General features: G+C 37.2%; 1 protein-coding gene across 1 annotated transcript in view; it reads left to right on the forward strand.

Moving 5' to 3' along the window:
• Positions 1-13,271, forward strand: part of ADAMTS19 (ADAM metallopeptidase with thrombospondin type 1 motif 19) — a 129,091-nt gene that overhangs the window by 104,015 nt on the left and 11,805 nt on the right. Inside the window, exons 19-21 of the mRNA XM_079331266.1 lie at positions 1,907-2,042; positions 4,162-4,366; positions 6,259-6,411. Of these exons, the coding sequence (XP_079187392.1) occupies positions 1,907-2,042; positions 4,162-4,366; positions 6,259-6,411 (494 nt within the window). The remainder of the gene's footprint in view (positions 1-1,906; positions 2,043-4,161; positions 4,367-6,258; positions 6,412-13,271) is intronic.

Raw genomic sequence — 13,271 nt, forward strand, 5'->3', positions numbered from 1 at the left:
GCCTGTGCACGCTGTATTGGTTTTTGATACCTGTCTTTCATGCTGACAACCTCGACAGTCATGGTTGCTCTGATCAACAGCTCTGGAAACTGCCATGCACCTTGTGACTGAATAGGAAAGCCTGAAAATGCTTTTCTTTACCATAACATCAGCATAAAGAACACAGTGTTCTAGCTTCTCTGACTCTGTGAACAATCCTGGTGTCATGGAGGATTGCTGTAGTTTTCATAAACATGGTTTTTGTGGTTTAGTAATAAAGCTTCTTCCCCAGAAAGTATTTTGCTCGTGGTGCTAGTAGCACCCTCTGATTCTTAATAGTGCACCCCTGTTTACTTGTTAATTAACACTTTTTACAGTTTTCTGATGCATTTTTAGGATAATTGTAATGCTACTTCAATCGGTCATTTTTGCCCCAGATATTTCTAAATATTTCTATTATCTGAAGAAATCTAAAAATGCAGTATGTCAGTAATTTATTCTATGTTCACGCTTAAATAAATATTTAAATGTTTTACTCTAATGTTTATAATTTTTTCTGTTGTAACTGGCCTTCATTTTATGTTATTGTCTAAAATAGCTGAGTTATTACAAAGTTCCCTAGAAGGTAAATATTCTGAAATACTATTGAAGGACTTTAGACAAAACTATTTCCACTTTTCTTTTACTTTCTAGTTTAAATATCAAGAAGTAATGAAATTAAAAAACTGCAGCTTTTACCCTGGCTATTTTTGATTGAAGTTTAACATCAATATTTTTATTAATCTGAATAAATAATGTAACGATTATCAATAGTTTTGCTTAAATGCTCAAGCATTTGTCAGGGTAAAACTATTGATGAAGCCATGTATGTGTTTATATATGTAACTGGTCTGCGACCTCCAGTGTTGCAGAAAAGCTTTCTTTGCGTGGGAGAGAATATGAACACATAGATGTATACATAAGTGCAGAAAGAACTGTCAAACATCTCAAACGCTGTGATATGATAGATTAGTTGCATGTGCTCTCACGTACACAAGCACTGTGAAAAATGTCAGCAGTGGTCATGCACATAATGTGCATTTGTAACTTAACTACTCCATCCACAGGCTCGTTTTTGACCTCTGGTGAGCCTTGTGCTTAAGCCGGCCCTGCTCATGCACGCAGCCCCTTCAGACAGAGAAAAAGGAACTGCAAGAACAAACGGTTATGAGCCTGTTTTTTTCTAGCTGAAATCCTGAATTCAAGGATTGCTAGTTTTCTAAAATTTAAGCTCTAGTCCAATTGGAAGTTACTGCTTGTCGTTGGTATTTTACTGAATTCTAATTTCTAATGCTTCCATATTCAAGAGACACCAGACCCCAGGCCACCCATCAGGATTCTGTAGAGGGCATGCACTAGATCTGTGCAGCAGTACACAGATTCCTAAATGGTTTTCTGATCCTGCAGTTCAGGTCTTCTGATCTCTTTAGTTCATGGCAAATAGTGCAGGCTCCCTGCTGCAGGATGCATGTGCTGATTCCCCTTATTTGAGCACCAGTCACAATTTTTCATTTCTTTCTTTATTTTATGTAGTAATTAGCAACCATACTTCTCTTTGTAATTTTCTGCAAACTTTGGCCAGTGCTGGGGATTCAGTGGTTGAGAAAGAAAATTATTCCAGTAAGAATAATGCTGTAAGTTTGGCCTATAACTAGTTGCAGGAGTAAAGCAGAAAAACTCTTGGTGGTGGTGTGCAGCGACTGGGTTAGAAACTCACAGTGTTCCCTACGAACTGTAGGTATTCTTTCAGGCTCCCTGTTAGCTTTGAATTTTTAACACTGGTTTTGCAGTTCTTTTAGCCAAACTGTATATGAAATACCTGTATCTGTGTCCTTAACAATTTGCATATTCTTGGTTTCCTTACACACCTGCTTCTTTTTTCCTTTAGGTGAAAGAAAGACAACAGTCTCTTGCACAAAGATTATGAACAAGAATATCAGCCTTGTGGACAACAAGAAGTGCAAATATTTAACAAAACCTGAACCACAGATCCGCAAGTGCAATGAACAGCCCTGCCAAACAAGGTAATAGTGATTTGGTTAAATTAAACTATGTAAAAACTTTACAGTGGACTGCTGCTGGCAATGAAAGGGCAGTAAATACATTCATCCAAAATGTTGTAATGCAAAATGCAGGGAAAACACAAATGCTGAAATTTGTTTCTCCTGACTTTTAATAAGAATCCTTAAGCACCATGCCTAAATCAATTCTTATTTAGTAAAGCAGTTAATTCCTTTCCTTAGGAAGTATTCTCACAGACTTATCTGTGCTACAATGGTCTTCATTAGTGATATGCTTTAGTGTTTGGGTTTGTTTTTTTTAACATGGCTTCGAGTCTTCGAAGCTCTAATAAACTCTGGATACCCTAAATAGTAAATAAATAAATAAACTGGTGTTAATCGCTCTTTCTACATTTACACAACTTGAAGAGTTATGGCTTGAGGGGTTCCTCGAGACTTGCATGTACTTTTTAAAGCAAGTTCACACCTTTCAAGGGAAGGGAAAGCAGCTAGCAAGAGTTGGCTAGCATCCCCAGGAGTAAGCACTGGGATCAGTCTGCTGCAGTCATCTGGAGGACAGGTAGATGGCATTTTTAAACAAAATAATGCAAAATAAATTAAATGCAAATACTGTTAAATAAAGTATATAAAGTGAACTAGAAGACATAGTTTTCTTGGAAAGGATGAAGTACTGAACCTGATAAAATGAGAAGTGTGATATATTTTAAGTAAGACAAAACCACTGATATTTGGTCTTTCCCAAACTAGGGCATTACCCTTTGAAGGAATTATTTATACTTCTTTATATGCATGTTTGAAAAGACTTTTATTTTATTTTATTTATTTTATTTTATTTTATTTTATTTTATTTTATTTTATTTTATTTTATTTATTTCATTTTATTTTATTTATTTCATTTTATTTTATTATTTTTTTTTATTTTATTTTATTTTATTTTATTTTATTTTATTTTATTTTATTTTATTTTATTTTATTTTATTTTATTTTATTAACATCACTGCACTCAATAGATAGAAATTGAATAATCTGATCTTTTTCTGGGGCATTGTCTGCCATAAATTTTCAACATTCTGTGTTTTTTTCCAATTTAAGTGAAAATTTTAAAACTTTGCTAATTGATACTCAGAGATGTTGTGTTGAGGAATGTAAAAAATTTAATTATCTAATTTTTGATAAACACTAAAAGATCATTACAGAATATTATTAGCTTTTAACATAAATGTTACTAAAGCATACACTTGCATGAATACTTACTTGCTATTGGCATATGAAGAAATATCTTAAAACCTATTTAATCATCTTGACAGGTCATGATCTATAAATTATATATCTGGACTGATAATAAAAAACCCCTTAGTTAAATGTTTCATTTTCTTCCTATATAAGTGCATGACAGGAGGTTGAAACAAATTTGTTAAATCTCAGTTGCCTAAAAACTCTCCTTGCAAACTAAGTTTCCCTGAAAACTCTTATGTACTGCATCAGGAGCAGAAGTGTTTGATTTTTTAAGGGCACGTGGCCATAATCTGGATGTGCAGAACATCTGGGGAAAATTATGTTCTAGAACGATTGTTCTCCAGGTATGTGGGCTCTGCCAAACTGCATCAGCCTTCCTTGCTGTTGTGATTTAAACCATGCACACTGTTAGGGCTTACTCCGAAGAACATGAAGAATTGTGAGCTTTTGTGCTTTTTTCAGGGCAAAGAGTCTTTCACAGTTGAGTGATTCTTTCTTGCAACAGAGTATTTTCAAGGAATGCTGGACTTCATATGCTTGGCAAACACTTGACATAGGTAGACAAACTGAGAATAACAGGCAGGCTGATCAGGGATCTGTCATCTTTAAAATGCATCTATATTTTGGAAATGTTCTGATTCTGATTATAATTAGAGGGAAGTATTTTGAAAACATAGTGGACTGGGGAAGAAATTTACATTAATACCATATGTAATGTAATATATATTAGATTAATAAATATTCCAGTAGCAAAATGACAGTAAAAGGAGGCTGAAAATATGCAAGTGTTTCTTGGGTGTATACACTGGTGAGCAGGAGAATAAGATGTGGTGGTATTTTTCCCTTCCTGATTTCATATTACTATATTGCCTGTGTTTCTCTGCAGATGGATGATGACAGAATGGACACCATGTTCAAGGACATGTGGGAAAGGAACCCAGAACAGACAAGTAGCCTGCACACAGCAGCTCAGAAATGGGACCCTGATCAGAGCCAGGGAGAGGGACTGTCTGGGGCCAAAGCCTGCTTCTGCTCAGCGCTGCGAGGGCCAGGACTGCATGACAGTGTGGGAGGCAGGAGTCTGGTCTGAGGTGCTGCATTTACTTATACAAGTACTCCATAGTCATCATTTGTGCCTTAGTATTTTTTGGAAATAAGGTTTTTTTCAGCATCAAGTGGCACAGCTCAGCCTAATGATTCTTATGGCTCTCATGCAATGTTTTGGCAAAGGGTTTGGAGGCTAGGAAGACCAGCTGTGTACATCTACTACATTTTACCTAGTTAGTGTAATGCAACAGTCTCTTCTGGCCAGTCTTCAAGCATGTATAATCAAGTGTATCCTGTCTCTAGTAGTGGGTAACCAGGGGCAAATAGAATTAAGGCACCACTTATCAGCTACAAGACCTTGGGTTCAGAGTGGGAATAGCTGGGATGTACTTTTGTACCAAGGGATGTTTATCAGCAGATGGGAGATCCCTTCCTGGTTCAGGGAGGCTTTGAGGGGAACCTTTGGCAAAGAAAGATGTTTTCTTCCCTTCCTCTTTCTTTACTTTTTTCCCAAAGCAGCAGCAATAGGCAAACGAGCTTGTACATAACACAATTTTAATATGTTGCATCCTGAAGGATTGCTGTAAAATGCAGTTATTGTTCAGAAAGCTTTATTAAATTAAGACCTTTAGATGTGCTTTTCCATTTGGCTTTCTTCATCTTTGAGTTCTTCTAAAATTAACTGACCATGGAGGAAGAAGAGTATTGTTCTCACTGCCATCTGGACAAGATGAAAAGGTTATTTGGAACTTCTCCCTTCATTGAAAGAATAAAGGCAATTATGATTACCTCCCATACTAGAAGCTGTGGTATGGATTCCTCCATGATCAAAATACAAATAGTAGCTTCTGAATGTGGGTACAGTCCCTTCTTTGAATTGCTCTACTCAGCAGAACTCCTTGATTCCCAAGCTAGAAAGAGCTAACAAATAAGGAATGTTTTCAAAGATGAAAAACAGATGCTAAGGTAGAGATAGGAGATGTGAGTGCCAGCAGTTTCTGGTGTGGTACACAGTTTTACAATGCAAGGACTGGTTGTGAGAAGCAAGGCATCCATTTACAGAGGTGAGAAAAAGAAGAACACAGATTGTTTAGTCAGTTTGTCTTCATTCAGAGATGAGAAATGAGAGAGCATATTTTTGTTGGAAGCAATAAATATTTTTTGAAGAGCATATTTCCCATGGCCTTTCCTACTATCACCATTATATAGGAAGCTAGCCATTACTGCTTCCTGCAGTTGTAATCAGCTTCGCAGAGCAGAGTTTTGAACTGCAAGCAGTGGGATGATCAAAAGCAGTGATAGTGTTTTGAGAAGGAAATGGCATCATTTTTGGCTGTGTAAGTGGGAATAATGGAAAAAACCCATAGATTAAGACCTTTTAAGCAACCTGAAAAGAGCTTTCACATGCTGTCTATATAGCGATTTTGAATTTTCAAGTTGAGTCTGGATTCCTGCATGGTTTTGGAATATTTACTTTTCCATTCTACATTTTTTTCCTCCTCCTAAAAAAGGCTGTTGGACACTAACAGAGCTTTTCTGAAGTTGCTTCATATTGTATGCCTATAAATATTATTTTGATTTTCTTTCATTGTACTTCCTTTCATTCAAAGAAGATTGCCTAATATTTTTAGTATAGCATTTTGCATTGGTTTAATAATAACTTTTCAGAAATTTTCTTATTCAAAAGTCTGTTTTTTCCTTAGCAAGTAAGTTTTAATCTAGCTAAAAATGAATCAATTATCGATCTGTCCCATAAGGATTTTTTTTTTCAGTTTTTCATTTTTAATAAATATAGTGCTGTTGCAATTGATGGTTGGAAGTTGGAGATCACTGAAATTGCAAAATATTTATGCTGGCTTGGCAGAAGTCATATAGACTGGGATGAAATGGGGTAAGTGAATTTTTTGGAAATCTGAAAAACAATTTTTTCCAACAGTGCTCCGTAAAGTGCGGTAAGGGAGTACGGCATCGGACTGTGAGGTGCACCAATCCACGCAAGAAATGTGTTTTGTCCACTAGACCTAAAGAGGCAGAGGACTGTGAGGACTATTCCAAATGCTATGTCTGGAGAATGGGAGACTGGTCTAAGGTGAGTCATCCTTGATACTAGTGCCTCCCAGAATCATACATTTTTCAAGTTGAGTTCTTAGTAAGAATTGCTCTTATCAGAAATGTACAGATGTCCCAGCATCAACAATGAGGCTATAAACAACAAAAAACCCCAAACCCAAACTGTAGCAACAGACCTCTCATTAGGGGTAGTAATGAACCAAGACACAGACTCATACTCTTATGAAAAGGGTCCCAGTTTATTCTTCTTTACAGCTCAGCTACAGCAAGTTCCACTGCAGGGTCCAGCTGCAGGCTCTGACTGTGGCTGTTTCCTGCTCAACTGCAAGTATTGGTCTGCAGACTGTGGCCACAGCTTTCACCCAGCTCAGCTGTGACTGCAGGCTCCAGCAGCAGGCTCTGACTCCATCAGACCCAGACTGACCTCACAGCAGATCTTTTACTGCAGCAACTCTCTTCCTTGTTTTGTTCTTCTTAGTGTCTCTCTGGATCCTTCCTCCTTCCTCAGGGCTCCTCTACCTCCTCAAGGTCCTCTTTCTCCAGACCCTCTGCCTCCAAAATCCTCTTAATGACCAAGATCACTCCTTTTATCACACTTATCTCTATTAGTCACAGCTGAGACCCGTTAAGGGTAAGACTGTTCCTCTTCTTTGGTAATTAGTACAACTGTGACAGGGAAGATCGCCTGTAATCACTTCTACACCTAGACTAAACTGGTAGTCACAGTGAGCTTACAGTGTAAATAAAAAAATCAGGAATATGAAGTAAGTGTGAGATAAATCTTCAATATAATGCAAATCTGTATAAACTTACTGTATCAGTAAGCAAGCAAGCAACTTCAGAAACTGTAGCCAGCTCCAACCTTAACAATTTACAAATTTCCTTGTGTTTGCACATTTTATTTGTGCTTCCAATAAAGTACACCCTCTAGCCTTGTACAGTAGCACCTTTAGCCTATTAAATTTCCACATAAGCTACTTAGCATCTGGGAAGCATCTATTACTGTTATTCTGTTACTATTTTTTCATTATTTTGGACACTCAACTGTCAGTACATTACTTCCTTGGCATATGTGTTTTGAGAAGTGAATAAGCTAGGCCAAACAACAGCAAACAATATTGGTTAGATCTGTGACTGACCTTGAATATCTGATGCAGTTTTGGAATGACCGAAACATGCTGAAATTCTGAAATTGAACCTTGTCAAGGTTTCCTCTTGCTGTATCACAGACCACACTTTAGCAGAAATATTTTAATCTTTTCTTTATTTCCTTTGCTTCTCTTCATAACTTTGCACACAACACTTCTACTTTCAGCACCTAACATTATTGCAGCATTTTTTTAACTTGCTTGTATGGAGAAGTATTTAATGTATTTTTAGTTGTCTTTCATGTGATGTAGGAGCTGGAAACAAGGACTAAAGCCAGCAGTGTATGACTAGCCAGCCTTCCAAGAATTAGCTGCAAGTACTCTGTGAGTATCTAGCTACATCAAAAGCACATAGTATAACCATTGCTTTTTAAACAACAGAAGCAACTAACTTTCAGTAGCAGCATTACTTTTACAAGAAGATATGTTTGGCAATAATGTTTAGTATTTCCATTTCTCTACTACATAACTACAGTTAAAACCTGCCTCATTTATCAGTAGCACCAGTAGGAAGTAAACCATGGAGAAATTACCATCTGCTTTCTTAACTGAAGCAGTCATTCAAATTGGGATTGCTGAGTGGGTATGCTGAGACAGTTACACTGTGTTCCCTGTGCCCTCTGGAGAGAAGAACTTTATCCTCTCAGTACTTTTCACAAACAACCATGTCATACATGAGTGTACAAAAATGTACATCTTCGTGTTTAAAATTTGCTGACAATTATGTGTTTTCTGCTCTCCTCCTGGAGTCAAAGCTGTAACACTCTCACCTAAACTGTACTTTGAACTTCAAAATTAGGACACGAGGAATTACAAAGTTGGCAAAATGTCTTAAGCAGTTAACATACAGGCTGACTGTGACTTGTACAGCAGAGATTTTTCCAACATTTGTGCAAAAAATACATACCTTGATTTCTCTGCAGAGACACAAGTTCAATTTAAATATTTTTTCTGTATATTTTTCTTCATTTCTTTTCTCTGTTACTTTTCTGTTCTATTGAAGGAGTACATAGCAACATGAAGTCATGGCATACATGTCAATATAGGAAGAGCAAATGAACAAATGAAAAGCTCAGATAAATGTTAATCTTTGCTCTGTTTGTTTGTTCAATGCAGTCTTCTGTGTTCTCTGTTGTTACTCTTTAGGATTGTTCTTGACATTGACAGAAGTCTGTTCCTTTGAGCAGAGCCAAGTTCTCTCTAGCTAATGCCAAGACTTGACTTGAAAAATTTAGATGACGCTTCTCACACACTGAAATAAGAGGCCTAATATCTTTACTCACTTTGCTGTTTCCTTTGAACTCCTAAGACGTAATTTTAAATTAAGCTTAGCTTGCACTATTTCTGAAAAGTTAACATGATTAAAAATTAGGGAGTGTTGTAATTGAACTAATTTGTTTTATTGCTATAGTCACACAAAGATGAAATAGTTTTTGAGCTCTGTTTTAACAATACTAAGATCAAAGAGTATTTGACCAAAATTCCAAGCTCCAATAGATCAATAAATAATCCTTCAAAAACTCTAGCTGAATCTAAAAGAAGTCTGTACAACTTGGCCTATGTGCAACATTTAACTCTGTAATGATGCTTGAGTTCCTGCGATGGGTCCATGTGCTTAAACATTGTTGTTCTTAACATCTTGTGGGCTCTGTGCCCACCTTTGTGAGAAACATGGGTATGATCAGAAAGGAAAGAATGAAAGCTCAAATTGAGCTTCTGGAGAGAGTATTATCAACATTACCAATGACACTGTATTTTCCCAGCAAATGCCATCCATGGAATAGCCTACCTAAGTGTGTGAGTTACCTTCAAATGAGGAATGTTTACAGACCACAGCTATTCTAGCAACAGTGTCCCTTGCTAAGCTGCCCTGCCCTATCCTCTGGCTACCAATTTCAAAGCCATACAAGGACAGGATCATGCTCAGAGGCATTCATCAGCTAAGTATAAGCAAATAGGCCCAGGAGAGGTGAAATTAAATGTATGTGAACTGCATGTTTACACATCTTCACGGCTTACTAAAGAGCACATCATTGTTGAAGTCATTCTCCAAAAAACACTTAAATTTCAGCAGCACAGGGTGCTCAAAGGACATGTCTAAAATACCTTGCCTTGTGTAGGAAACTGCATATTTTTTTCTGCTACTATTACACTCTTTGGAGCATTGTCAGAATAGATTAAGCATGAGAAGCAGGATGAATTTAGGAACAGTGAATAATTTGTTAGGTGGGTATTTAAAATGATAATTAAAACTTTTTAGTTGATATGATATTACATCATTCAGCAAGGAAAAATAGGATCAAAAGAACGGGCAAGAAACTAGAATTTAGGAGCAGCAATTTGTAAGATGAGGATATATATCTGTATGTGCTTATAGGACACCAGAGACTATAATGTGGCATAAGTTGTAAAAAAGATTGGAAAAAGGATGCATTCTGTAGAAAGTAAAGATGGAGCAGCAGCAGAATTTCAAAATGGTATCTATGTGTTAGACCAGAGATGCTGAGGAGCCAAATATGAAATCTGGGGTAGTGGTCCCAACAGCTGGCATGCAGTTCACTTTGTCTTTAGCCTGTTGAAACAAAAATGTGATGCAAAGGTTAATCTAATTTTTATTTTTTCCACTGAGTCTGAAAGGGTATCTGAGGCAACTGCTTGCTTCTTAAACTAATGAATCCCAGAATAATGGCCTTTTCCAAATGTTTTATTTCAGAGAGTACATGCAGTGCTCCCTAAAAAGTGTGTCTGTATGTGTGTGTGTAGACAGAGGAAATCAAGTCTCCAGCTGTTAGGGGGAGACAGTCACGGAGAGATCTGCTGAGAGGTACAGAAAGCAGAAAAGGATTGTTTACCTTCTTCCCTAATGAAAGAAAATGTGTAAATGGAGAGAAGGTAAATGCCCACAAACTTTTTTGCTAATTATTGAAAAGCATGGGACATTTTACGTTCGAATTGTGTACTTAAATATATAAATATACTCTAAATTTCCACAGCAAACAAACTCAACTGATCTCCTTCAATTAAAAGAAAAAAACCCCAATGATATTAATGTTATAATTTTACTGACAGGGGAATTAGCCTTTTTGTTTCCTTGGATCCCCATCCAAAATTATTAAGTTCTTTTAGATTTTTGGAATAGAATAGTGCTGGCCATGAGTCAAAATATAACAGTAGATTTATGGAAAAAGAAATTATGCAATGTGAAATAATGGAAGTCAAAATAATACTGTAATAATAAGTCAATAACTTTAATATTGATTTAAATGCAATTAATTTGCAGCAAATGAGGTATGTCTCTGTTTCAGAAATTAAGCATGAGCAAATAATATGGAAGATGTTAATACAATGAAATGACATTGGGAGATTTTATACATCTTTAACTAGTCCTGTAATATTAACAATATTAGCATTTTTTGTTTCATATGAAGGGTTTTTTTAGATCAATATACAGTAGAATTTCAGCTGGAATAAATATAGCATCGTGTTAGTTTCTAGAAAAACAGAATGAGACCACCCTTCATGACTGAAGAAACCACTAGAAAGACTGGAAAGGATTTTAAAAGTAGATAGCACCTATTTTACACACACAGAAAATCACATGTAAATAGGAAATTCTAGTATCTGTAATGTGCTTAGATCTACTAAGATATTAGTAGTTGTAAACCACAATGTTTGTTTTCTGCTTCAAGCATCTTTAGGGTAAGAAAGTTTGGGGGAATACCAAATGAGAATCAAAAGGTAATTATGAATGTTGTGTTGTGCCTCAAGTGCCATTATTGGTTGAGTTGTGGTACATCTGAAGAGTTCCCATCAGGACTGAACCTTCCTAGAACTCAGAGAAAAGCAAAGCATGAATGAACAAGAACAAAAGAAGCAAACATCTCCTGCTGAAATATGCTTGCCATATTACTTGACAAGTGACATGGTAATGGGAGAACTACATAATCAAATAAATAATAAAAGGAAGGAGGGAAGGAAGGAAGGAGGGAAGGAGGGAAGGAGGGAAGGGAGGAAGGGAGGAAGGGAGGAAGGGAGGAAGGGAGGAAGGGAGGAAGGGAGGAAGGGAGGAAGGGAGGAAGGGAGGAAGGGAGGAAGGGAGGAAGGGAGGAAGGAGGAAGGGAGGAAGGGAGGAAGGGAGGAAGGGAGGAAGGGAGGAAGGAAGGAAGGAAGGAAGGAAGGAAGGAAGGAAGGAAGGAAGGAAGGAAGGAAGGAAGGAAGGAAGGAAGGAAGGAAGGAAGGAAGGAAGGAAGGAAGGAAGGAAGGAAGGAAGGAAGGAAGGAAGGAAGGAAGGAAGGATTTTAAATCCACCTCATAATACATAGTCAGTTTTTCCCTATGTGTCCTAGGAGAGAGTCTTAAGCAGAATTTAGCACCTTTATACATTACCTTTTGCATTACCATCAAGAAGTGAATGTTTGTTCCCAAAATTACCTTAACATGGAGTTAAGCTGGTTTAGTGCAGAAAGAAGGGTGCGTGTGCAGAAAACCAAAGCTCATAGCTAGAAGAGGATGCCTGGAAGATGGCAGCATGTACTGGAGGCAGATGCAACCCTGTGCTTTAAATCTGTGTGTACAGTCACAGTTTTGCACTCTTCTGTTTCCTACACTGGCTGACAGAGAAGGAAAAGAGTAACTGATGGATTCAGCAATTGTACTAAATTGTTTCAGATCTGATGATTTTAAAAAGTGGTTTCCAGGGAAGCAGGTTGAGATGTCTTTAGTATAGAGACACAAAGCTGTAGTGAAAAAATTGACTTTCAAGTCACCTTCATAAACTTGAACAGTTAGAGGAAGTCTAGGAAATTCCCAGTGAAAAGGAGATCTGAGATACTTGAACAAGCTAGTACTTTTTGAACAAGCTTTTGCTCCCTGGTAGTAGAAGTAAAATTATAAAATGCTGCTAAAATAGATAATTGATAACATTATGAATAGTTTTGTTTTCTTTTACTTAAGCTCAGCAATATTTAAAAAACAAATTTTGTTGCTATTAGTATGTAGTCACTGACTTTGAACTTTTAGGCAGCTCTGTAAATTTTCTGCCTTCTCCTTCCCACCAAATATTCAGTGGTTCTACCTGCAGACTGAAACCTCTGCTATAAGCTATAAGTGGGCATGCTATTTCTTGTACCAGCTGCTGGCACCCTTTGAAATTGAGAAGTATGATTGACTGGGTGTAGTGATCCCTTGGAAGGCAGATGAAGGAGAAAAGCTCTGTCATGCAGCCACTCAAGCACCAGTTATGGAGAGTAGCATTGTCTGCTGTCCTTCACCTCCTTTGCCACTGCTGATGTCTTCCAAGGCATTCTAGTGCAGTCTATACCTAAGCAGATACAAATTTCCAAACTTGTCTTCTTGTGAGTTTTACAGTGCTAGGCCATGCATTGCTTCTTCAGGGGTTTTACATATGCACTATATCAATAAAACAAATAATAAGTGAAGGAAGCCATTCTTGGGAGTTGCTGAAGAGAACCAATGTCCTATATCAGCTATGTGCTTTCCCAGAAATGACTACCAATTTTTATGGAGAGCACTAGGATCTTTGAAAGTGGATCTTCTGAAAGGCTGATGTCTATTTTCAGTGGGTAGATAAATGGTCTGGTGCTGAGACTTGGTGCATTAGGCTTTCTTTTGCTTTGTGTATCTCCAATTCTAAGGTCATTTCTCTCTCCTTCCAAACTTTTCCTCAGTATCTCTGACTCTGTCATCTGCCAATGCATAACTCTTAACAGAT

The sequence above is a fragment of the Erithacus rubecula genome (genome assembly GCF_903797595.1).
Source record: "Erithacus rubecula genome assembly, contig: SUPER_Z_unloc_2, whole genome shotgun sequence".
NCBI lineage: Eukaryota > Metazoa > Chordata > Aves > Passeriformes > Muscicapidae > Erithacus > Erithacus rubecula.